Source organism: Ruditapes philippinarum, unplaced genomic scaffold (genome assembly GCF_026571515.1).
Source record: "Ruditapes philippinarum isolate M1 unplaced genomic scaffold, ASM2657151v2 ctg4383_1_1_1_1, whole genome shotgun sequence".
NCBI lineage: Eukaryota > Metazoa > Mollusca > Bivalvia > Venerida > Veneridae > Ruditapes > Ruditapes philippinarum.
Window position 1 is genome coordinate 32,054 of NW_026864645.1, and position 27,891 is coordinate 59,944.

General features: G+C 34.3%; 2 protein-coding genes across 2 annotated transcripts in view; both read right to left on the bottom strand.

Annotated features, from left to right (window-relative positions):
- Positions 1-467: 467 nt before the first annotated feature.
- LOC132726381 (uncharacterized) lies at positions 468-6,090 on the bottom strand. The gene is made up of 2 exons (XM_060711700.1): positions 3,829-6,090; positions 468-3,723 (listed from the first exon to the last, which is right to left on the bottom strand). The coding sequence occupies exon 1, from the start codon at positions 5,948-5,950 to the stop codon at positions 3,839-3,841; it is 2,112 nt and encodes a 703-aa protein (XP_060567683.1). The 5' UTR covers positions 5,951-6,090; the 3' UTR covers positions 468-3,723; positions 3,829-3,838.
- Positions 6,091-6,446: 356 nt separating this feature from the next.
- LOC132726380 (uncharacterized) overlaps positions 6,447-27,891 on the bottom strand; it is a 29,175-nt gene continuing 7,730 nt past the window's right edge. The window contains exons 2-6 of the mRNA XM_060711699.1: positions 27,163-27,757; positions 25,845-26,003; positions 18,408-18,731; positions 12,931-13,000; positions 6,447-7,606 (exon numbers count right to left, since the gene is read on the bottom strand). Coding sequence (XP_060567682.1) covers positions 6,447-7,606; positions 12,931-13,000; positions 18,408-18,731; positions 25,845-26,003; positions 27,163-27,738 — 2,289 coding nt within the window. The 5' untranslated portion in view covers positions 27,739-27,757. The remainder of the gene's footprint in view (positions 7,607-12,930; positions 13,001-18,407; positions 18,732-25,844; positions 26,004-27,162; positions 27,758-27,891) is intronic.

The following is a 27,891-nucleotide window of genomic DNA, read 5'->3' on the forward strand; positions in this document are numbered from 1 at the left end:
GCATTATTGATAAGTGTTATCTAGCAAGCAAGTTTTTATTCTTGGCACTGTGTTGTTAAATGAACCTTAAAACAAATCAGTAGGGGAAGATATAGGCACAGGATGTGTGACCTTGACCTTGGTCGCAGGGACCTGAATTTTATGCACGGCACTCAGCCTCCACAATGATGAACATTTGTGCCAAATTATATTGAAATCCCTCTATGCATGTAGAAGTTTTATTCCAGACAAGCGTTTTTCTATGAGCTCTAACTGTGACCTTCACCTTTGACCTAGAGACTGGTTCATGTGCAGGGCACTACGTCTCATGGTGGTGAACAATTCTATAAAGTAACATTAAAATTCCTCCATGCATGTAGAAAATATGCTCCGGAAACAACATCTTGATATTTAATCATCTCAGTGACCTGTTTGACCTTGCAAATATTAACCTAAATTAAATGTGTCACACCTGTAGTCATGATAGTTACCATTTGTGCTACAATCCATCAATAAATGATGACTAAATGGTCCATATACACATCTTTCAAATTTTTATTTGAACTTTGACCTCTATGTGTAACCTTGACTTTGGTCGCAGGGATCTGAATTTTGCGTGCGACACTCAGCCTCACAATGGTAAACATTTTGTGCCAAGTTATATTGAAATCCCCCTATGAATGGAGAAGTTTTGCTCCGGACAAGCGTTTTTCAATGAGCTCTAAGTGTGACCTTGACCTTTGACCTGGAGACCTGGATCATGCATGGAGCAATACATATCATGGTGGTGAACATTTCCATAAAGTATTATAAAAGTTCTTCCATACATGTAGGAGATATGCTCCAGACAAAATCTGGATATTTCATCATCTTTTGTGACCTTGACCTTGTATATATTGACCTAAATTATATGTATCACAGCCATAGTCTTGATAATGACCATTTGTGTTACAATCCCTCAATAAATGATGACTAAATGGTCCATATACACATCTTCATATTTTTATCTGAACTTTGACCTCTATGTGTGACCTTGACCTTGGCCGCAAGGACCTGAATCTTGCGCGCGACACTCCGCCTCACAATGGTGAACATTTGTGCCAAGTAATATTGAAATCCCTCTATACATGTGAAGTTTTGCTCCCCAAAAAGCATTTTTCAATGAGCTCTAAGTGTGACCTTGACCTTTGACCTAGAGACCTGGTTCATGTGCGCGACACTGCTCCTCATAGTGGTGAACATTTCTATGAAGTTTCATTAAAATCCCTCCATATATGTAGGAGATATGCTCCGGACAAAATTGGACGCCGCCCGCCGCCCGCCCATAATACGTCCCGTTTTTCAAACGGGCGTATAAAAAGGGTCATCTACTAATCATGACTAACCTCCATGCCAAATATGAAGACTGTGGGTCAAAGGTTTCTTAAGTTATTATGGGGATAACTTTGTTGTGCGGGGGTATAAAAATAAAATGATGTTAAAGAAATATACTCGGAATAAAATTGAAAGTGTAATTTTCAGACGGACTTCAGCTAATGGATATTGCATAATTTTCTAACTTCAAAAAGTGTAATGATTCTGTCAAAATCTATGTTATAGTTCATGGTCCTCGGACAGTGACTTCCTATTACTCTCATATATTACTCTCAAAAATCAAGTAGATATAATTCTGAATATGTCAAAAATCCTCAGTGGAGTCCCTTTAACTATACACATTTATCGTTTTGCATAATTATAATTTTCAACTTTTTTTCAATTTTTACAATATAACTAGAACTCCGCGAGTCGGATGTGTGACCTTGTGAACAATATAGTTTAGGAGAAATGGCTAGGACAAGAAAATTGACAAAGGGCAATAACTCAAAAAATAAGAAGTGCAGAGCAGCAGTTTCTTTGCACTGCATTTCAGATCAATAAGATATACCATTCTATGAAGTTTCAAGTCCATAGCTTTTATAATTTATGAGAAATGGCCTAAACAAAAATAAAGTATGAAAATTAATAAAGGTAGTAACTCAAAAATAAGAAATGCAGAGTACCGGTTCTTGTACACTGCACTTTTTCTTAATGAGATCTATCATCCTATGAAGGTAATTTCATGTCTATAGCTTTAATACTTTAGGAGAAATGACCTGGACAAAAATAAAGTATGAAAATTAACAAAGGGCAATAACTCAAAAAATAAGAAATGCAGAGTCGGTTCTTGTGCACTGCACTTCTTCTTAATAAGATCCATCATCCTATGAAGTTTCAAGTCCATAGCTTTTATACTTTAGGAGAAATGGCCATGACAAAAATAAAGTATGAAAATTAACAAAGGGCAATAACTCAAAAATTAGGAAATGCAGAGTACCGGTTCTTGTGCACTGCACTTTTTCTTAATGAGATCTATCATCCTATGAAGTTTCAAGTCAATAGCTTTTATAGTTGAAGAGAAATGGCCCGGACAAAATTAAAGTATGAAAATTAACAAAGGGCAATAACTCAAAAATTAAGAAGTGCAGAGTACTGGTTCTTGTGCACTGCACTTTGGGTTATTAAAAGAAGCATGCATACCAAGTTTGAAGTCAATCAGACTTAAAGTGACTGAGTTGTGCTCCGGACAAGCTTTAAGGGACGCCGATGACAAAAGTAACCCCAATATGTCGCCTTTTCAAGGCAACACAAAAACAATCAAAGAAGGAATCACTAAAATATAACATGTAAATGGTCCTCATCTCAATGAAACAATTATGAATACCATTTACTTGTCCTATATATCATATAACTGGTATTTGTATATACCATTCCCTTGTTCTATATATCATATAACTGGTATTTATATATACCATTCCCTTGTCCTATATATCATATAACTGGTATTTGTATATATATATACCATTCCGTTGTCCTATATATCATATAACTGGTATTTGTATATACCATTTCCTTGTCCTATATATCATATAACTGGTATTTATATATACCATTTCCTTGTCCTATATATCATATAACTTGTATTGATATATACCATTCTTATGACATATTTATCATATAACCGGTATTTACATATACCATTCCCTTATCATATCATATATTACATCATATAATGGTATTTGAATGTTATATTAAGCTTTCACTTCTTCTTCATGTTCTTACCTTGTACATTTAACATCTGTGGTTTGATATTTCCATTAAATTTACTTATTCATTAATTTATTGACTTGTTTATTTACATATCTATTTATGTATTTATAATTTGAACATAACTTTTTTCAAATCAGTTTTTTTAACTATCCCTGATCTTTAAAAAAGAACCTTTACCTTAATTAAGATCAATATATCTATTCTATTTTGCTGCATTTTTTTCATTTATTTATTTATAAACACAATTTGAATACTACTTTCTCCAATTTCAATATTATAAAATATAATAATGCATTTTGTTACATTGACCAGATATCAATATTTAATTTAACTGTTTTTGATGATTGTTATCATAATGTATTATATTCATCCTCTTGCTTCACAACAATATGTGAATTACTTGTCATAAGTATCACTGTTTTATTGTGTCTTCTAACATGAAATAATTTTGTCTAAACTATGTTAACTGCAAGTATCCTATATCAATATGTTAAAAATTCCAAACATTATCTTTTTTTTGAAAATGAAAAAAAAAACACATTTAGTTAAAATACTATGTAATTACATGGACACTTTATCCCTTTTTTTTTTGAAAATTTAAAGGCATGTATCATCTAACTGTTTTAATTTCAAATCATTTTTTTTTGTAGTGAAAATGAAAAAAATAATATCCAAATTTATGTCTTTGAATATGCAATAATTTACTTTAACAACAATATCAACTACATGTATCCTATATCACTTTTTTTGTTGTTGAAAAGCCAAACCAATCTTCACCACCACGTTTAACATGAATTAACTGTTCTCTATCTTTTACATACTGTATAGCATCATTTCCCTTCACTCCTCCTAGTCCTTGTGATGTCCATGTTAACCTATCATTAATCTCCTCACCACCAACTGTTATATAACAGTTCACTACACTCACATCTACAATATGAGGAATACCAGGAAGACTATCAACAAACTTCTGCCATGTTGTCAAACTCATTTTGACACCAAAAAGCTTAATGTTCTTTAAACTCTTCATCTCTAAAGGTAACTGTATTATATTGTCAGTTAACCTACAATACCATAACTCAAGCTCACTGAGATTGTGTAACAATGGCAATACTGTGACTAGTCTCTTTGTTATGTTGGTATGATATAATTGAGATATATTGTCATAATCTCCATATAATTGAAGTTCTTTTAATTTGTAAGATTTTATAATAATATCAAATATTTTCTCATAATTACTATTTTTCAAATTTCCAAATTTAAATATTTCAAGGTTTGTAGTATCAGCATCTATCACACTAACAGCATATCTCAAATAAAGGTACTGAAGTTGTTGATGTTGTGATAAATTTACATCATGCTGGTTCTCACACTCACATTCAATATTAACAAGATATATTTGTTCAAGATGATTGGTTCTCTCAAGAAAATTACAAAATGTAGTAGTATCATCATGACTCATTGTTATACCACTTATTTTTATTGCTACAAGATTGATCATACTAGGTAGGTTACTAACAACTGTTTTATACACAGGGTAATACTGCTTGTCAGTGTGATCGGTTTCACCAAGAGACAGAGATTTTAATGTTGAAGTGTTTACTTTAATTGTCTCAGAAACACAATTGTTCATCTCATCAATCATCTGTTCATTACTCTGTGTACTATCACTTTGTGTACTAAATAACCTTTGAGGTTCATCTCCATATGTTATTTTAATTTTTTCAAGATGATGAAACATTGGTAAATATTTTGTCAATTTAGCATTATTTGTGTTGATGTTAGCTACCTCAATAGACAGAACAGAGTCAGGAACAATTTGATGCTGATCAATACCTGAACAAACAATATCACAATACCGATTAAATATATCAAAGACCAAATCTCCTATATAAAATACAGGACAGCTTCCAGGAGTATCTGATGAATTGCATTCTTCAATTAACTCAAAAATAAGCCTTTGAATATCAGTAATACATGTAGTATCAGATTCAGAACCCATAACATACAATTCTACACTGTCTTCTCTTTGTCTATCTGTTGTTTTCCTGAATTTCTGAACATAAGAGTCTTCTGACACAGTATCAAATACGTGTTTTGAGACATGTGGGGCTAATCTAGGTTCAAGACCACATAGCATAATCATGACATTTGATTGCTCTAATATGTCATTTATTGTTGAACATTTCTGAAAAACCTCATTGATAATCTTTTTGGCTAATTCAGCATTTCCTGTACTATCTAATGAACCAATTTTTGCAAGGAAATTGATACCAATATTCACTGCAGCCAGAAATTCTTGCATTGATTTGTGAATAAAAGAGAACAATGAGCTTGGTGGTTCTGATACAAATAAACTCGGACATTCATCTTCTGTAATTATTCCAAGTTTCAAGCAATTTTCTCTTACTTCATCTGATATTTCTAGTTCATCAAACATAAACATGTCAAATGTCAAGGATTTGTTCTTTGGACAATTAAATAGTGTCTCATAAGCCAACCGTGATACTTCATAAATGAAATGGCTGTTTAATCTTAATTTGATTTTATCGGCTAAATATTGAGGGAGGTTTACTCTCTGAGTACCCTTCATGAGTGGAGTACTTGTTCCTGTAGTTTTCATGTCATTCCATGTAAAGAACAGTTCTAACATGCCGGTGTAGATGGCACATCTTGAGGTTTTATCGAGTTTACCATCAAACCATAGACATATCAGTTGTTGGAGCATAATTGGTATCTGTTTTAAACTTTTCAGAGAGTCTTCCTTCAGCTTTTCCACACAGTCTCTGGCTTGTTTATTAGCATGTCTATTTATATTTAATTGTGAGACTGTCCTATTTACCATTTCCCTTTCACATCTAAAATCAAACCCTTTCAGTTTCAGCGACTGTTCAATCTCCACATCATTTGATCTTAATGTATGAAATTTCCATGGGCGTGAAGTCGTGACTATTGTGTATTCCTTAAAAATGCTATGTTCTGGGACATTTTTTAGGAACCAAATTTATCTAAAAACCATCCCCCCAAAATCATAAATCTAGAGGTTTTCCCCTTCAAAGTGTGTTTTTAAAATTTTTCCCTTTTAAAACGTTTTGGGAAAAAATTTTTATCAATAGGTCAAAAGTTTTGGGTACTTGGGCTAAGAGGGGTTTTTAAAAACAAAATAAAAATTTTTTCATCTCTTTTTTACCATTTAATTTCAGTTCATAATTTTTCTATCAATTTTAGATCATAAATAAACAAAATTTAAAATCTGTTTTTAAAAATACCAAAAAGAATTTTTTCCCCTTTTTTTGGATTTTTCCGGTACAAACCCTTTTACTGTTATCCTGAAGTCAATTTTAAAGGGCAATTATTAAAGTCCTTTCCCCCCACATTTTTTTTTCATTTTTTTCGTTTTCCCCTTTTAAAACCTTCCCGTTCCTTTTTCCCCTTTTTGGGTTTTCAAAAATTTTTCCACCCATTTTTGTCCCCTTTACCTCTTCATTTACAATGTCACTTCCCTTTTTTTCATGTTCTTCATTATCACCTCCTGGTTCCTCACTGTCGCCTTCATTTTCATTGACAGCTCCTTGTGTTTCATGTTCTTCATAATCACATCCATGTTCCTCACTGCCGCTTGCATTTTCATTGACACCTACATGATTTTCATGTTCTTCATTATCACGTCCATGTTTTTCTCTGTCACCTTCAATTTCGTTGACACCTCCATGTTTTTCATCGTCACCTTCATGTTTCATACTGCAATTTTCAGTTTTAACACTGACATCTTCGTTTTCATTGCCAGCTCCATGTGTCCCACCGTCACCTCCATGTTTTTCACTGTCTCCTTCAGGTTTACCACTTACATCTTCATTGTCATTGCCAGCGCCATGTTTATCACTGTCACCTCCATGTTTTTCACTATCGCCTTTAGGTTTAATACTGCAATCTTCATTTTTGTTGTCAGCTTCATGTTTTTCACCATCACCTCCATGTTTTTCACGGTCGCCTTCAGGTTTACCACTGCCATCTTCATTTTCATTGTCAGCTTCATGTTTTTCACCATCACCTTCATGTTTTTCACTGTCGACTTCAGGTTTACCACTGCCATCTTCATTGTCATTGCCAGCTCCATGTTTATCACCGTCACCTCCATGTTTTTCACTGTCGACTTCAGGTTTACCACTGCCATCTTCGTTTTCATTGTCAACTTCATGTTCCTCACTGTGTGCCAAACACCAACAGTTGACCAGATATTTACAAAAACTAGTTTTTCCTGACCCTGCATCTCCAAGAACATATATAGATTTTTGGGGGACTCCGTTCATTGTGAGTATCTCTGACATATTTTTAACCTCCACCTCCTCTGTCTCCCCCTTTTCTCGATTTATTTCCCTCGTTATTTTAGGTCTAATATAAATTTCATTAAAGCTACACTTTTTACTTTTTGGTTGTAAAGGTGTTGTAGGAACTTGCAGCAGGGTTTTGTGGTACTGTTCAATAAGCTTTTTCCGCCATTCTGAAATTTAAAAGATAATATAAAATCCAATTGTAATGGACAAATCAATTAGTGAATGATACGGAAAATAAGTACAGACCTGCATGGACATATTATCACAGGCCCAAAACATTTATTGTGGAAAAAAAGACAACAGTTTATTTAATGTTTATTCACACCAACAAAGTTCAATTTATGAACAAAATCACTGAAAATCAGTCAGCCAGTTCTCATATAAAATTCTCTTTTTCTGTTTTTTATATACTCGCTATAACTAATCATTCTACAGCTTTCTATTCTGTTTTAAACATCAACATCAGATTAATAGTTCCATTCGCTGAACGCATCCCCCGAATAAACAAGATGGCCCTGAGGTCGCTCACCTGTATATAGGCCCCCGGAGCGGGGCCAGTTTAAACCCTAGGGCCTTTATTTGAACAAACTTAGAAGATACCCATTAGAAGATGCTTCATGGTGTTAAGTTTTTACTACACACATGTCATGTAAAAAAAAAGACACCACCCCCCCCCCCCCCCCGAGGGCCAATTTTAACCCAAGGGCTTTCTTTTATTTGAACAAACTTGGTAGACACCCATAAGAAGATGTTTCATGCTAAACATTTAAGCTCTAGCTCATTGGGTTTTTTAAAAGAAGATTTTTAAGTGTTTACTATACATATATAGTTAAAAACAGTGACCCCCCCCTGCGGGATCAGTTTTGACCCCAGAGCTTTTATTTGAACAAACTTTGTAGACACTCACTAGAAGAAGTTTCATGCTTAATATCTAAACTCTAGCTATTTGGGTTTTTTCAAAGAAGATTTTTAAGTTTTTCCTATACACATATAAAGAAAATCAATGACCCCCGGGGTGGGGCCAATTTTGACCCCAGGGCTTTTATTTGAACAAACTTTGTAGACACTCACTAGAAGATGTTTCATGCTTAATATCTAAACTCTAGCTATTTGGGTTTTTTCAAAGAAGGATTTTTAAGTTTTTGCTATACACATATAAGGAAAATCAATGACCCCCAGGGCGGGGCCAATTTTGACCCCAGGGCTTTTATTTGAACAAACTTGGTAGACACCCATAAGAACATGTTTCATGCTAAATATCTTTGCTCTAGCCCTTTGAGTTCTTTAAAAGAAGATTTTTAAAGTTTTTACTATATGCATTTAGGGAAAATCAATGACCCCCTGGGGCAGGGCCAATTTTGACCCCAGGGCTTTTATTTGAACAAACTTGGTAGACAACCATAAGAACATGTTTCATGCTAAATATCTTTGCTCTAGCTCTTTGGGTTCTTTAAAAGAAAATTTTTTTAAGGTTTTACTATATGCATATAGGGAAAAGGCGCGGCCAATTTTGACCCCAGGGCTTTTATTTTAACAAACTTGGTAGACACTCACTAGAAGATGTTTCATGCCTTATATCTAAGCTCTTGCTCTTTTGGGTTTTTTAAAAGAGATATTTAAAGTTTTTTCATTCGGTTGCCATGGCAACCAGAGTTCTGCATGGAATAAAATTCTTTGAACAATTTTTAAAGGTGACCACCAAAGGAACATTCCTGTGAAGTTTGGATGAAATTGGCTTAGTGGTTTATGAGGAGATGTCATTTAAAGTAAAAGTTTCCGGACAGACGGACGGACAACGGACGGATGCAGGACGAAAAGCAATCACAAAAGCTCACCCTGTCACTGTGTGACAGGTGAGCTAAAAACAACCACGTTTCGTTTCAGACGTTAACTGAACTGATTCACAAATCTAAATACTAGAACTATCACTAAATGTGATTAATACCCCCGCAAGACTGCTTCAGAAATGAGTAAGTTACTAGTAATAGAATACCTTGCAAAAGAACTGAAATAGAGTTATGGTTGTGGGCATTTTAAGATACTTGTGGTTCTTGTATGTTGCATTTCCTTTCAATGTGGTTGACCATTGATGAAGTTTTATTGAATTACTTTGTAAAAAGTCCAAAAAGAGTAACGCTTCTTGAGCACTGCATTTCCTCTCATTGCACTTGACCATTGAATGAAGTTTCATTAAATTCTAAACATTAGTTTTTATGTTATGCACCTGAAAAGGAAAAGTATCAAAGGGCGTTATTTGTCAAATGGTGTTATTGTTCTTGTGCACTGCACTTCCTCTTAATGTGCTTGATGATTGTATGAAGTTGTTTTGAATTCCAACAAGTAGTTTTCAAGTTATGCTCCCGACAAGTAAAAGTAACAAAGGGCAATTACTTTGTAATTAGTCAAGATGAAGTGATGGTTCTTGTGCACTGCACTTCCTCTTTTTGTGCTTGACCATTGTATGAAGATGTTTTGAATTCCAACCAGTAAGTTTTCAAGTTATGCTCCGGACAAAAGAAAGCAATGGAATAGTTACAAAGGGCAATAACTCTGTAATTACTTTAGATAGAGTTATGGTTCTCATGCACTGCACTTCCTCTTATTGTGCTTGACCATTGTATGAAGTTGTTTTGAATTCCAACCAGTAGTTTTCAAGTTATGCTCGGGACAAGGAAATGTAACAAAGAGCAGTAACTCTGTAATTAGTGAAGATGGAGTTATGGTTCTTGTGCACTGCACTTCCTCTCAAAGTGCTTGAACATTGTATTAAATTATATTGAATTCCAACCATAAGTCTTCAAGTTATGGTCCGGACAAAAGAAAGCAATGGAAAAGTAACAAAGGGCAATAACTCTGTAATTACTTTAGACAGAGTTATGGTTCTTGTGCACTGCACTTCCCCTTATTGTGCTTGACCATTGTATGAAGTTGTTTTGAATTCCAACCAGTAGTTTTCAAGTTATGGTCCGGACAAGGAAAAGTAACAAAGGGCAATAACTCTGTAATTAGTCAAGATGGAGTTATGGTTATTGTGCACTGCACTTCCTCTCAATGTGCTTGACCATTGTATGGAGTTATATTGGATTCCAACCATAAGTCTTCAAGTTATGGTCCGGACAAAAGAAAGCAATGGAAAAGTAACAAAGGGCAATAACTCTGTAATTACTTTAGTTAAAGTTATGGTTCTTGTGCACTGCACTTCCCCTTATTGTGCTTGACCATTGTATGAAGTTGTTTTGAATTCCAACTAGTAGTTTTCAAGTTATGCTCCGGACAAGGAAAAGTAACAAAGGGCAATAACTCTGTAATTAGTGAAGATGGAGTTATGGTTCTTGTGCACTGCACTTCCTCTCAATGTGCTTGACCATTGTATGAAGTTATATTGAATTCCAACCATTAGTCTTCAAGTTATGCTTCGGACAAGGAAAATGCAACGGATGGCTAGACCGACCAAGTGACCGACCACAGAGTGACTCCTATATCCCCCCCCAAACTTCGTTTCGGGGGTATTATAAATGTATTTAATGAAAATTTACGATAACTTGTTCTTTTATCAGTAACTTTTTACTATTATACTCGAGCATGAGCATTGTCTGAATATTTATGCTAACCAATAAATAGACAATGAATATAAATAATGCATAATTCAATGCTGTATTATGCAAATAGACTGATGACATATTACACAATGATTTCTGAAGAATTGAAACCGAAACTCATTTAGTATGAAAACACATTTCAATTTCCAACCACCTTCAGGATTACAATCAACTTTGAATTTTTGCAGGCCTGAATGGGTTTTTACTCATCTCTGGCATACCGTAGATACGCGGCCATAGTTCGACCTCATCCATAAGTCGAGGGGTACATTATGACTTTAAAAAGTTGGTATTTTGCCTTGACTCTTCCATAAGTCGGGGGTAATTTTCAAGTTGATGTAAAGGGCATTTTTATGAAGGAAAATTTATCATTATGCAGGACTGTTTCAAAGTATACAGTCGAGACTGTCTTGGCAACTCCCTGTCATGTGACAAGCGACCCTAATTGTCTGGTCCCAATGTATTGCTTAGTCTGATTGAAACGACTTTCACACCTTTTAATTGTCCATGTATCAGATAAATAATACCTGTTTAAACACCCAGAGGGACAAAATAATTAAGTCCAATTATTATCCAGTAATCAGTACTCTTTAAAAAAAACTCCACACACACTGCCTCAATTACAGTTAACATATATACTGGTAACAAGTGACGTAGCGTCTGGAGAAGAAAGCCAAATATGGTAGGCATGATGCAATCAATGTGTTATCAAATTGAGGTGTAATATACATAAATGACCTGAGCAAACTGGATTAAGATTTGTGTAAGATTATTTTTAATGTTTATATAGTGCGAATGGAAGATCTTTTAAGGCAACATTAATTATAGGAAATGTGAATAAATTATTATAAACACGCCTTCATCCAATTAAAAAAGTGTATGCAAAAGAGCTAACCAAACACGATTGGCTATGGGTGTGTCTGACAATTGAGTAAATTAATTTGATTGGTCTTTAATTGGTCTGCTCTAAAACTTTGTGCATATCATTAATCAATACAAACATCTTGAGCGTGATGTAAGAATAGCTGCCCTGACAACAAAGATCAAAGTTACCGGTATGTCTATGTACAGTGTATAAGCACCTGTTGACACTTTTTTTTGGATATATTGAGAAGGGTAAATGTGTTCTGCTATTGCTATTAAAATATGATTTTCCATTATATTTTCCTTTATATCGACCGCTGATTTAAAAACTGAAAATTATTATAAATTATTATCGAGCATCCCTGGCAATATTAAAATAAGATTCATTTTAAAACATTATGTCTATGATTCTTTACCAATCGGTACTGAAAAATGAGCCTGCAAATCTCAAAAAAGACCCTAATAAGATCAATATTTTTTAGTTACTCGACCATAAGTCGAGTTGATTTATGGTCGAGTTGATTTTTATGGACAATTTTGACAACCGTTTTTGGTTGACTTATGGCTGCAAATCTACAATAAGCCGTGTGCCTTATTTTGCAGTCTGCAATAAATAGCAAAACAGTTTTAGCCTTTTCATTTTCTATAAAACATACCTGATTAAGCCTTTTCATATTTATTGACATACCTGATTTAACCTTTTCATATTCTATTTTACATACCCGATTTAGCCTTTTCATATTCTATAAAACATACCTGATTTTGCCTTTTCATATTCTATATAACATACCTGATTTCGCCTTTTCGTATTATATATAACAACCTGATTTCATCTTTTCATATTATATATTACATACCTGATTTAGCCTTTTCATATTTTATATAACATACCTGACTTAGCCATTTCATATATTATATAATATACCTGATTTAGCCTTTTCATATACTATATAACATACCTGATTTAGCCTTTTTCATATTCTATATAACATACCTGATTTCGCATTTTCATATTCTATATAACATACCTGATTTCACCTTTTCATATGCTAACTGTTTTTGTTGAGGAGAATCTTCCACCTTGAATCTTTTTATCTCCTACAACATCAATAATAATACAAATAATTGTTTTATTCAGTAATATTCAAAAATGTACATTGTATAAAATTATAAACCTAATAAATTTAACTAAATTAAATTCACAATCTGCATTTGTACCATTTGACAGTCCAATATATTCCCATATTGGATTCTAATAATATATCATTTTCATATTGGACAGTTAGGTACATGTGCACTAAACGATTGTGAAAACATTTTGATCTAATTTCATTTGCGTTATATATATATAAAAATAGCATTAAGACGCACTAAATGTCAGCGTTATACTATTGTCAATGATATTTTTCGGATTTACTGTTATATAATATCATGATATTTATCAAACAGATATTAATGATAAATGTAACTTCTTACAGTGTTTAATTTGTTTAGATTCTGTTACTCAGGTTGGGGACCACCAAAACCGGACAACCACCAAGCCCGGACAGCCCCGAAAATGCTTAATTTAGTTTTTTTTTGTTCAGTAGTTAGTCACTTTTTATCAACAATAAATGCATGTTTCTTCTATAATAAATTCATTTCAACTTCCATAAACGGTAATGCAGTCAACTATGGTTATCTCGACATCGCTTTTCTCGATATTTCGTTATCTCGATGAAATTATGAAAGTCCCGATTTTCTTCCTTCTTTATCTATATTGGAAATATTTGTTTATCTCGATATTTTTATTTCGATATTTTCAGTATCTCGATGAAAAATTTCAGCCCAACAGTTATTTTCACACTATTATCCTTTGTTTATCTCGACTAATAGCAGTGATTTTTTTACCTCTGCATCCTGAGTCCAGAACTCATTGAATTTGCTGTGGATGCAAAGTTTCAAATAATGTGCATCTTTTGGATGCATACTTTTTCTGAGTAGGGAGTCCTGTCTGACAGGAATTTGGTAATAAATACCAAATTGTGTTCAAGTTATGTCACACATATTCTAGGTCTGCAAATCTTCTACAGATAAGAAATGATAATGTGCTATACTATAGATAAGCAAAACAATATTAAGGAAAATGAAGTTTTGCTTAATCTCAAACTAAATTCATGGAAATAGACTTATAAAATTTATTTGACAGTTTTGAATAATTTCAGTATCAGAAGCATTGTAATTAATGTGGAAATCAAATTCATTTTTTCTTCATTCCATTAATATACCTTTCATATCACTAAAACAATATTAAGCCTTGTAACTTGGATTTGTTGGCTAAATTTTGGGACTCATAGATTTATAGCCCAGTGAGTCCTAGGACCCACACTGATGAGTTTGTAAAAAAATCACTGCTAATAGTTTCCCTTCAGACGTGTGAAAAACGTAAACTAGATGATAATTGCTCAATAGCGCGTGTCATAATAATGATTATGTTTGTAACAAGTTAAGCTGTTTTTATAAAAGTTGATCTTTTTAGCGTGTTGATTGACTTATGTCCAAAATGAGTGAATTTTACGTTCTTTATAAATATTCAAACACTGTATCAATTCATTATGACTTTAAATGTAAATGAAATAGTGAAAGTATAGAAACTCTATCGTTGCAACATTGTTCACAACATCACCACCAATCAATCAGCGATCAAACAATCTCAAGACCCGATAAATAACCCGGGAGGACATCCGGACCAACCACCCTGAAAACAAAGTTTTCACTTTATTGGTGTACGACCGTGTAAACCTCGCTATGTGTTTTTATCTCAAACACCCGTATATCCGCTGGTAAACATCCGATAATATTACTTTGTTAAATTTGACTAGGCCTATGGAAACAAGACATGGGGATATCATAGTTATTTGACATAAGGTATGCACATGTCTTTTGTAAAAATCAGTTTCTGCCTTATTCAAACCCTAATTATATTTATCTCGACATTTCGTTATCTCAATATTTTTTGGACGGTCCCGATGACTAAGAGATTACGAGAGTTGACTGTACTTTAATGTCTATTTCAACAATGTTGATGTTGAAAATTTGGGCATCAAGAGTGCAATACCTGACCTCATTAACAGCTTTAATCATTTGCAGAGTAAACAATAGAATATCCAAAACTTCAGCATTTGGTGCTGAAATATTTTTTATCATGTTGAAAATAAAAAAATTAAACACCCAAGCTTTTATCTTAATTAAATCACGTCATCTACATATCTGCCGGACACAATTTTTTTTTTTGGTACTGCAGTTTCGACAATTTAGGTAATTTTGATATTCTCCTTGTGGAGCCTCAGAAATAAGTGTCAATACATCTAGTTTGTTAGTTAGTAGAATAACCTAGCTGAACTGTGTCAAATTTTTAGGTCTCTAGGTTTAAAATTATGAAATCTGTACGGAAAAATGTTCAAAAAGTGTCCGGTTGATAGTCCCTCACTTGAACTCACAGAAAATGATAAATAAATAAAATTAATGATGTCTTAAAAGTATTTGTTGTATCAGAAAACTCTTACAACTTCTGTATGTAAACAACCATTGATGAATTATTGCCTTCTCTTTTAATTTTTTTTTAGGGGTCACAGGGTTATTATTGGTGATGGAGGTAGTGGTGGTGGTTTAAGTGGTTACATTGGTGGTATTGATGATAGCGGTAGTGGTTTTGTTGCTGATAATGGTGGTGGTGTGGCTGATGATATTGGTGGTTGTGGTGGTTTTGTTGGGGTTGATTGTGATGATTATATTGCAAATTAAATGAAAGATATAATTATAATAAACAAGAGGGCCATGCTGGCCCTGAAGTCGCTCACCTGTACATAGTCCCCCAGAGCGGGGCCAGTTTAAACCCCAGGGCTTTTATTTGAACAAACTTGGAAGACACCCATTAGAAGATGTTTCATGATGTTAAGTCTTTACTACACACATATAATGAAAATAAATGACCTCCCCCAAACCCCCGGCAGGGCCAATTTTAACCCAAGGGCTTTATTTGAACAAACTTTGTAGAAACCCAAAAGAAGATGTTTCATGCTAAACATCTAAGCTCTAGCTCATTAGGTTTTTTAAAAGAGAATTTTTAAGTTTTTACTATACACATATGGTTAAAAACAATGACACCCCTGGGGCGGGGCCAGTTTTGACCCCAGGGCTTTTATTTGAACAAACTTTGTAGACACTGACTAGAAGATGTATCATGTTTAATATCTAAACTCTAGCTATTTGGTTTTTTTCAACTTTAGAAGATTTTTAATATAGTAGCTAACATTTAACCTTTAAGTGGGATCTTCATTATGAGCAAGAAACTCTTACATTTAACCGTTAAGTGTGACCTTCAGCATAAACTAGCATAGCTTCCATTTAACCTTTAAGTGTGATCTTCACTTTGAACAAGCATAGTAATCATTTGAGCCGCGTTATGACAAAACCAACGTAGTGCGTTTGACACCAGCATGGATCCGGAACAGCCTGCGCATCTGCGCTGTGAGTCTGATCAGGATCCATGCTGTTCGCTATCAGTATCTCTACTTGTAATAGGGTTGGTAAGCGAACAGCATGGATCCTGATCAGACTTTGCAGATGCGCAGGCTGGTCTGGATCCATGCTGGTTGCAAACCCATTATGTTGGTTTTATCGTGACGCGGCTCATTTAAAGCAGCACACCTCCAGATTCATGCTCTTTTCATGAAAATTTTGAAAATGTATTAAATTTTGAATGTATAATAATTTTTATTGTGAAATAACCAAAAGGAAGCCATTAACACATTATCAATGGCACTTACAAGCCATGTAAATTACCAAAATGTGGTCAAAATATGCATAAATAGCCCTTACTGCATTAGTAACACAGTACAAATATAGTTGTAAATACTAAACAAGAGCTGTCGGTAGGACAGCAACGCTCGACTATTCTTCGTGCTTGATAGTAAAAAAATGCCTGATACAGTTACCTCCTCCTGTTTACAGGTTGGGGTCATGATGGTGAACAAGTGTGCAAAGTTTCAAAGCCATATATCAATGGACTTTGAAAATATTTGAACTATTACAAAAACTTTAATGTAAATTCTAAGTCGAAAAAGGGGCATAATTCTGTCAAAATGCTTAATAGAGTTACCTCCTCCTGTCTACAGGTTGGGGTCATGATGGTGAACAAGTGTGCAAAGTTTCAAAGCCATATGTCAATGGACAATGGACTTTGAAAATATTTGAACTATTACAAAAACTTTAACGTAAATTCTAAGTCGAAAAGGGGGCATAATTCTGTCAAAATGCTTGATACAGTTACCTCCTCCTGTCTACAGGTTGGAGTCATGATGGTGAACAAGTGTGCAAAGTTTCAAAGCCATATGTCAATGGACTTTGAAAATATTTGAACTATTACAAAAACTTTAACGTAAATTCTAAGTCGAAAAAGGGGCATAATTCTGTCAAAATGCTTGATAGAGTTACCTCCTCCTGTCTACAGGTTGGGGTCATGATGGTGAACAAGTGTGCAAAGTTTCAAAGCCATATGTCAATGGACTTTGAAAATATTTAAACTATTACAAAAACTTTAACATAAGTGGTTACGCCGACGCGGACGCCGACGCTCGGGTGACTGCAATAGCTCTACTTATTCTTATCGAATAGTCGAGCTAAAAATCTGTCATTAACCGCACATAACATGTAAAATATTACTTGAATCTTGAATCATTTTACGTTTCCTAAAATAGTAGTACATATTTCTCAAGTTTGACTTTATTGAAATATTTTGAGTCATCTGGAGGCATGCAGCTTTAATGTTTAAGTGTGACCATCACCATGAATCAGCTTAGCCAACATTTCACCTTTAAGTGTGATCTTCATTATGAGCAAGAAGATATTACATTTAACCTTTTAAGTGTGATCATCACCATGAGCAAGAACTGCTTACATTTAAATGATGAGTAAGCATAGCTAACATTTAACCTTTAAATGTGGCCTTCACTATGAGGAAGCACAGACAGCTTACATTTAACCTTATAAGTGTGGCCTTCATCACAGGTAAGCATAGCTACATTTAAAATTTAAGTTTGACCTTTTTTAAAATGAGTTTGAGCCTTTAAGCAAAGAGTTTCTGCATGTGCCATATGCTTTTAAGGAAATATTACTAAAACTTTTTTTCATGTAGAGATTTTGGAAGATTTCTTTTTAAAAATTCAAACAATATTTGTTTGCAGTGGATAATTAAGGCTACATTGTATATACATTTTGTACCCACTGTACATGGGATGAACCTGGTTGTTTTTTTCAGTTCAAAAGCTTAGTAACAAGTACCACAAGAACTTAAATCATAAAGTAATTTAAAGTATATTACTACAAGAACTTAAGTCATAAAGTAATTTCTTTACAATTACCTATCATGTCTTGATCTTTTTAAAGCCAAGATGCCTATATACATGTACATGCTTACACTTAACATACATCATTTCGTTAACAAGCAGAAGTAAATTTGGTTTACCTCTTTCTGGTCAGAAACAAGTATCTCTAGGACAGTTAATTTCTTTTTCAATTCGGCTTTCTCGAGTGTTTCTTGAGTCATTTTGAATTCAAGTTCTGTTATTGTTTTCTTAAGTTCTGCCAGTTCTTTTTCATTTTCCAGTTTTCCCTTCTCTTCGTCAGACATCTTGGTTTCAAGGTCTAATAACTTCTTCTTCAGATCATCATATTCATCTTTAGTTGCAGCATTTTCTGTTGATTTCAGAACTTTTGCCATTTCTTCTTTGATTTGCCTCAGAATTTCTTCAAAGCTTTCAGTACTAATAATGAAGTCTTTCTTCTTCAGCTGATGAAAAATATCAGTTTTGTAACATTTTCTTTCATAAAAAAAAATGTATCTATATGATTTATAATATTTTCTTTTCTAAACAACATATTATTTATAAGGTCAGACTTTATTTTAAGCCTTCAATTAAATCAAGGGTTTGACGTGTTTGAAAGTTTGATGTTCTAGTGGGGGTCAAGATATATGGTCACAGTTGATTGGAAGATACAAACATTTTGCAGGTTTTATTCTCAAGTATGATAATCCTTCACACCCTTTTTCAATGTCCGGATATTGGAAGTAAATTTTTTATTGATATAATCCAAATTTTACCACAATATCAGAATTTAGGAGGCCTCAAATTAAGAGGTATGAATTATATAGAATTTCGGGACCCTGACAATTGTTCGGATTTCAAAGTTTTTGATCTCTTTTGTTTATAATTTAACATTTTATAGGTACATATATATTTTTATGTGACTTTATCAATTAACTTAAAGCAGCTGACCTCCAGAAAATAGCAGAAAAACTGACGTCTTGCTAATATTTCAAAATTCCCCCTCAAACATTATATTGTTGAAAGAAAAAGAAATGACACTTCAAAATGTTCATATTTTAACATCATTGCACTGAAAACAAACGTTTCGCTTTTCTACCCACGGGAAATACCTTCTTTTATTATACCACGGAATTCTTTCATCCACGGTTTTTTCTAGTAATTCACGTGATCATACAGGACAATATCGCGACCTGTGGTCCAAAACGCACGGAATCCGGGATTTTATCAAACATATAGGGATACCAATAATTGCTTTTGTTTTTATATTTGTAGTAATTCATGGCCCTAAAAATTATAATTGATTAATTATTTTATAAATATGATGACCAATTTATCGATTTAACCTTTAGCTTAAAATGTGATAGGGGCCTACTCAATGACGAAAATTGATAAACAATCCCGGGCATACCGGGTACCGGGATTTTTCCGGACCAAATGAATTATCTTCTCCTTTTTATATTGGCTATAGCGTTGGTTACGAAGTAGATTATGGAAAAGAAAAACCCCATATATTAACGCTTTTGTCAACATTCTTTCTTGAATTAAGGTGTCAGTGATGATGGATTTATACAATAAACCTAACTAGATCAGTATTTACTATTTACTTGAAACTTTATTTCATATTTTCATTTTACCATCTGGAGGTCAATGGCTTTAAGCTGGGACATCTTATCTTATGTCCCAGCTTTAAGGGGATTATTTTTTTTTTAATTTGACTATACTTTACCACTTCAAACTGTGTTACATAAACTTTGCCCTGAATTAAGTGGCATGTTATCTTAAATCATTATAAGTTAACTCAATAAAGATTTCAAACTGACATAAGGCCATCCTTAATAATATATATGTTTGCTATTGCCGACCCAGTGTTATAAGGAGTGGGTCGGTAGGCAGGCTTTTTTTTTATATATGATTTTTACGGAACGTAAGTTAATACGCTTAGTACGTTGTAGCAAATAGTGGAAATTTGGACTACACTATCATCATCGGCGAGGACAAAGCTGACATGTAAAAGACAGTCAAAAACAATAAAAAACATGCTCTTTAGTAATCATAATATGAAATAAAAAAAATGACTATGTGGACATAAATTCAAGCATGGTCAAATTACTGATGTGATAAACTAATCCTGCGTAAATATTCCCGTACGACCTGGAAAAATTATAGTGGATCACCGGGACATTTCGTTCTCTCGGGTGATCATTACTCAATTTATTACACGTCCGTAAAAAACTAGAACTATCACTTAATGTGATTAATACCCCCGCAAGACTGCTTCGGAAATGAGGATGTTAATTACTAGTAACAGAATATCTTGTAAAACAATTGAAATACAGTTATGGTTGTGGGCAATTAAAGATAGTTGTGGTTCTTGTATGTTGCATTTCCTTTCAATGTGGTTGGCCATTGATGAAGTTTTATTGAATTACTCTGCAATAAGTCCAGAAAGACAAGGAAAAGGAACAAAGAGCAATAACTCTATAAATACTGAAGATGGAGTGCTGGTTATTGTACACTGCACTTCCTCTCATTGCACTTGACCATTGTATGAAGTTGTATTGAATTCTAACTACAAGTTTTCAAGTTATGCACAGGACAAAAAAGTAACAAAGTCAAAGTGCAATAACTGTAATTTGTCCAAATAGACTTATGGTTCCTGTGCACTGCACTTCATCTCACTGCCTTTGACCATTGTATAAAGTTTCATTGAATTCCAACCATTAATTTTTCAAGTTATGCACTGGACAATAAAAAGTAACAAAGGGCAAAAACTTTTAAATGAGTCCAGAAAGAGTTATGATTTCTGTACACTGTGCTTCCTCTCAATATACTTGACCATTGTATGAAATAGTATTGAATTCCAACTAGTAGTTTTCAAGTTATGCTCTGGACAAGAAAAAAGCAATGGAAAAGTAACAAAGGGCAATAACTCTATAATTACTCTGGACAGAGTTATAGTTCTTGTGCACTGCACTTCCTCTTATTGTGCTTGATCATTGTATGAAGTTTTTTGGAATTCCAACCAGTACATTTTAAGTTATGCTCTGGACAAGGAAAAGTATCAAAGGGCAATAACTCTATAATTTGTAAAAATGGTGTTATGGTTATTGTGCACTGCACTTCCTCTTAATGTGCTTGACAATTGTATGAAGTTGTATTGAATTCCAACCAGTAGTTTTCAAGTAATGGTCCGGACAAGGAAAAGTAACAAAGGGCAATAACTATGTATTTAGTCAAGATGGAGTTATGGTTCTTGTGCACTGCACTTCCTCTAACTGTGCTTGACCATTATATGAAATTATATTGAATTCCAACCATTTGTCTTCAAGTTATGCTCCGGACAAAAAAAAATGGAAAAGTAACAGAGGGCAATAACTCTGTAATTAGTCAAGAAAAAGTTATGGTTCTTGTGCACTGCACTTCCCCTTATTGTGCTTGACAATTGTATGAAGTTGTTTTGAATTCCGATCAGTAGTTTTCAAGTTATGCTCCGACAAGGAAAAGTAACAAAGGGCAGTAACTCTGTAATTAGTCAAGATGGAGTAATGGTTCTTGTGCACTGCACTTCCTCTCAATGTACTTGACCATTGTATGAAGTTATATTGACTTCCAACCATTAGTTTTCAAGTTATGCTCCGGACAAGGAAAATGCAACAGACCGCTTGACCGACCAACCGACCGACCACCGGGTGACTCCTATATACATGTACCCCCCCCCCCCAAACTTTGTTTTTGGGGGTATAATAACACACGCAAGATTTGTCTCCAGGACCTATAATTTCTGAATATTCCGGATATTTGCACCCCTGTTTTAAAAATGTTAAAATAGTTAATTGTTAGTTACGGAAAATTTATAATCGCCGATTTTTGAAATTCCATAGCGCACAAACACTCGGGCAAAAAGTAGTATCCATAAATAAAAGGAATATAATGTTTCCATTGTCAAATAATAAATACAAAATTTGCACACGAAATGACCTCTGACAAATGACTGGTCGGCTCTTCTGAAGAATCTGTGAATCTTTGATGTTTACACACCTGTAGTTGTTGCCAAGCCGACACTCAATTGACTTCCACCTCTTTTTTATATATCAGAAAAAAAACCCTGTCATTTCTTTTTGTCAAGGAATGATTACACATGTTTAATTATTGCTCAAGTAAAAGAAATGTTTGCTATTTATTGTGACAATTATTGACATATTATTAATTGTAAGTGCATTTTGATTGTGATATTTTATTTACATTTTTATGATCTTGAAGATATTGTGCAATACTTGTGTCTGCTATCAAAACAATAATGCATATGACAGGACCACAGCTTCCAAAAATTTATTTTTTCGGTCAATTTTATGACAGAATCCTCGCTGCTACCAGAAATGTTTTATTGCATGGGCTAAGTATTTAATCTGTGTTGGCAGTCATAAACAAACGAACATGTACCCCAAAGCAAATTAAAACTAGAGGATGCTTTTGTAAAAAAGCGCATGTCTCCCCCACTGCTGAGAATAACTGTGAATGGAAACAGGAATGGAAATGGAGATAAGATAATGTAAATACCCGGTAGTCACTTCAATGAAGGCTGTCTATGGATGGTTTCTATTGTTAAGGTTGTATGAGAAGATGCTTCCTAAACTGTTTGTTTTTAACCAGGTATTCAATTTTGAAAATCCTGGTTATTCAATCAGCGTATGGCAGGCGGGCGTCAAACGAAATTGCACTTGATGGTCATATCATATATAGTTTCACAAATGAAATTAAATGAAATTGTGTTTGCTCCATAATTCTTCAAACCTTTAAAGGATTTTGATGATACTTGAAACAAACGTTCATATTGTCAGATTTTTTTACACTATTGAAAGACAACTCAAATTACAATGTATGTAAAATCATGATAACTGTAGTGTGTTGGGATGACTCCACTCGTTTTCACAATGAAGCCTCTCTGGTAGATACTTGAAACAAAAATTCACCACATCCAGAGAACGTGTAGAGTACATGTTTCGTATGGCTGGTTCCAAGGTCAAGGTCTACTTGACACTTGAATGTCATATCATATATAGTTTCACAAACGAAATTAAAGGAAATTGTGTCTGCTCCATAACTCTTCAACCCTTTGAAGGATTTTGATGATACTTGAAACAAACGTTCATATTGTCAGATTTTTTACACTATTGAAAGACAACTCAAATTTCAATGTATGTCAAATCATGATAACTGTAGTGTGTTGGGATGACTCCACTCGTTTTCACAATCAAGCCTCTCTGGTAGATATGGTCAAATAAGTGTGTTGTGTGCTGTAGTAGCCTTGTTTATTATTTGTTTAAAGCGATGTCGTAACATAGTGTGGGTCAATGGATGTTCTAAATATTGAATGAGGTCAATGTTGAAGTCTCCTAGAACTATGCAGTTTTCTGTTGGTGAATTTTCCAAGACAAGGGTAAGCTTTTGAAGGAACAAGTTAATCGGCAATGACGGAGGTTTTATATACAGAGTAGACAGACAGTTGTTTAGCTAAAAGTTTTACAGCAACACACTCGATTCCACATGCATCCGTGGGTATTCGTTCGTAAGCAAAGTCTTGATGAATGAAGAGGGCTACACCACCTTTAACAGTTGACTGATTAGTGTCCAATGTATTCAGATGATTATTATTATAATCTCGACACTGTAATTCTACATTATAGGTCTGGAGGGGATTTCTGAATGTAGAATTCTGGTTCATCCAGGTTTCTTGCAGGGCAATGATATCCATATGTTGAAGGAACAGATTGGAGGTAAATTCTTGAAGATGTGGTAGTAAGCCTTCGCAGTTGTGACTTGCAATATACATATGGTTGGTATGATCAAAACCTTGATCTGGTTCAAGAGAATTCCATCCTGGTAATGTGTTAGCCTCTGGCATATGAGACAATTTGTTTTGTATTGATGGGTCACAATATATTGCGTCAAGGTTGAAGTGGTCCTCTAAAAGGTGCAGACCAGAAGAAGATGTGACACGACTGAGAGCTACATAAGACATTCCAGGTTGAAAAGCTCCTTCCAGAGTGTGACCTTGACCTTTGACCTACTGACCCCAAAAACAATAGGGATCATCAGCTCTATAAGACCAATCATCCTATGAAGTTTGAGGGCTGTAGGTCAAAAGGAACTCTAGTTATCATCCGGAAACGAGAAATTGACCAACGGTCACTGTGACCTTGACCTTTGAACTACTGACCCCAAAAACAATAGGGATCATCTGCTCAATAAGACCATTCATCCTATGAAGTTTGAGAGCTGTAGGTCAAAAGGAACTCTAGTTATCGTCCGGAAACGAAGAATGGACGGACGGACTGACGGACGGACGGACTGACGGACGGACAGGGCAAAAACAATATGTCTCCCCCCAGTTTGAGGGTTGTAGGTCAAAAGGAACTCTAGTTATCATCCGGAAATGAGAAATTGACCAACGGTCACTGTGACCTTGACCTTTGACCTACTGACCCCAAAAACAATAGGGATCATCTGCTCTATAAGACCAATCATCCTATGAAGTTTGAGGGCTGTAGGTCAAAAGGAACTCTAGTTATCATCCGGAAACGAGAAATTGACCAACGGTCACTGTGACCTTGACCTTTGAACTACTGACCCCAAAAACAATAGGGATCATCTGCTCAATAAGACCAATCATCCTATGAAGTTTGAGGTCTGTAGGTCTAAAGGAACTCTAGTTATCATCCGGAAACGAGAAATTGACCAACGGTCAGTGTGACCTTGACCTTTGACCTACTGACCCCAAAAACAATAGGGATCATCAGCTCTATAAGACCAATCATCCTATGAAGTTTGAGGGCTGTAGGTCAAAAGGAACTCTAGTTATCATCCGGAAACGAGAAATTGACCAACGGTCACTGTGACCTTGACCTTTGAACTACTGACCCCAAAAACAATAGGGATCATCTGCTCAATAAGACCATTCATCCTATGAAGTTTGAGAGCTGTAGGTCAAAAGGAACTCTAGTTATCGTCCGGAAACGAAGAATGGACGGACGGACTGACGGACTGACGGACGGACAGGGCAAAAACAATATGTCTCCCCCCGAGGTGGGGGAGACATAATTACCACATGGTAAACTAGTGACCATATAAATGCTTTACAAATATTCATTAATTGAACGAACATTATTTCTAATCCCGTTAACACACCTTAATTTGATACGTTCTATTATTAGTTAATTCAACTTAATTGCCGCGCGCATGCAGTACTGCGTGACTTTAGGAAAATATCCTTCCCTGGTTGGTCGCTATTTATGTAAATACTTTAAATAGTAACACCCTAATTTTATGCACAGAATGCCCTCATGAATGATCACTCATTACTTTACATATTAAATGTGTGATTTTCCTCAATTTTATTTTTGTTTTCGAGGGAATTTTTTGGGTCGAATGCCCTGGCTGATTTGGCGGAAATAAAATAAATCTAATTTTTTTTTAAGTTGAAAAAAACTTTTGAGTCGGGGCATTTTCGCCGGGTCAGCCGGCAATAGCAAACAGATAATTTTTTAAGAGTGGTCTAATTCATTATTTACACTTACATCTTGAAGTTTTTTCACCGCTATCTGGGCATCTGATCGTTGTAATAGCTCCTTACCATCTTGTAGAACCACTATCATATCGTCAATATAAGAATTGGCCTCACTTTCTTCTAATTCCATACTACTTGAGTGGAAAATATTATTTCTATACTGACGTACCTATTGAATGGAAAGCACAGGTGCAATATTGTTCTATGCATATATATATACTGTTAAGCAATCAAAATTGTTTTGTTGAAACTTGTTTAGGTACTTACCTTCATAAAAAAGACGCAATCATAAATTATACCTGGCCTTTTTTCTTACATGTACATATTCATTGCAAATTTGGGGAAATTGTGTCTAAGACTTAATTTTTGATTCAATTTAGGAAAAAAAAATTGTAAAATTTATTATTTGGGAAAAAAAATATGCAAGCATATAAGATGTGAAACCTATTTTAACAAAGCTAAATAAATTTTACTGAAACTGATAAGGATTTAAAAGATATCCAAAACATCAAGAACGTCCACACCAAATACAAAAAGTTTGTACCTTTTTTCAAAACACCGACTTAGGGATAGAGATTTTTTTGGGATTGGGAAAAACAAGACAAAGTTTGCATTGGGAATAGGGCCTATATTTGGACCCATGGGATAGGGGAAAATAAGCCTGTACACAAATAGTTCTATATACAAATCTACAATTGTACATGTTTGCAGTAAATATTAACCGCAAGCCTTGTGAATTGTTAGGCCATCCTTAAAAAAATGTTTGTTTGCAGTAACCCGACCCAGAATTTTCAAGGTGGGTAGGTTGGTCGATTTTTTTTTTTTTTTTTTTTTTTTTTTTTTGAACTGTACTCCCAAATAAACATGGAATTTCAAAATGCTGGAAAATATAATAATTATGCTTTAATAATCTGGTTACAATTAATAAATTGATAACTGAATTCTAATTTAATAAGAACTACATTTTATTTCTTCTATTAACCTTTAAAAGAACGAAAACAAAGCACAGGGCATAATTTTCTGATTCAAAAAAAAAAATTTTTTTTATCCAGACCATGAAAAAACATTTGAGTAGGGGCAAATTTTGTGAGTCGGTCGCGTTACTGCAAACAAACATTTTTTTAAGGATGGCCTTACAACAAATTTTGAAACAAAAACAATCGGTGGATTTTTATACATTTGTTGTGAATTATTAAAGTGGTGAATTACTTTATTACTTTCATAGTTAAATTTTCATTTTCTCTTTTACTTTAATGCTGAATATACAGCATTAACATTACAACAGAACTGATAAAATATAAGTAAAAGATATTTTATTAATGATTTACCTTTGAAAAAAGGTTGTTTGTTCCTGTGACATTGCATCCAATGTGGCTATGAAAATACTGGTTATTTATCATTAGAATTAATAACCCAGTGCAATCAGTTTCACAGGCAGATTGTTTCTGCTCGTACCCTGGAGCATTTATAAAACACTTACAAATGCTCCAAGGGTCTGTCATCCACTGTTGAGCATCGGTGTTTTTCCAGTTAGGTGCAGGTGGTGAGGATGAATGATGCTGCACAATAAAATCATAGATGGCGCCACATATGTTGTTCGGACAAGCAATTTTGCCCTTAAAGCAACAGCTGCATTTTACTTGCCCAAGAGGACAAACTTTGTTTCCAGCATTCCCAGGTATTGGCATATGGTCTGGCTTTAGAGTTTCAACTCCACAGCTGCCACACGTCACAGTTGATGGTAGTGATTTTGTAGACCTAATGTTTTGTAAGATATCCTTATGTTGTTGATCTGCTATGTCATTACAGAATGGTACCAGTCCCTCCTTTAAATATCCAAGTCCTAAACCAGCCTTTACCCACTGTCTGTATTTGTCCTTCTCTAACTGAAGTTGATGTGCCATCCTGATACTCTATCAATATCTAAATAAACAAACAAAAGATTATGTTAAATTTTATACAAATAAGAAATTATGGTCTTGAATTGCAATTCAAAGTCCAAAATACTGGGTAAATGTGATCTGAGTTCCTAAAAAAAAGTCAATTACAGGGACAAA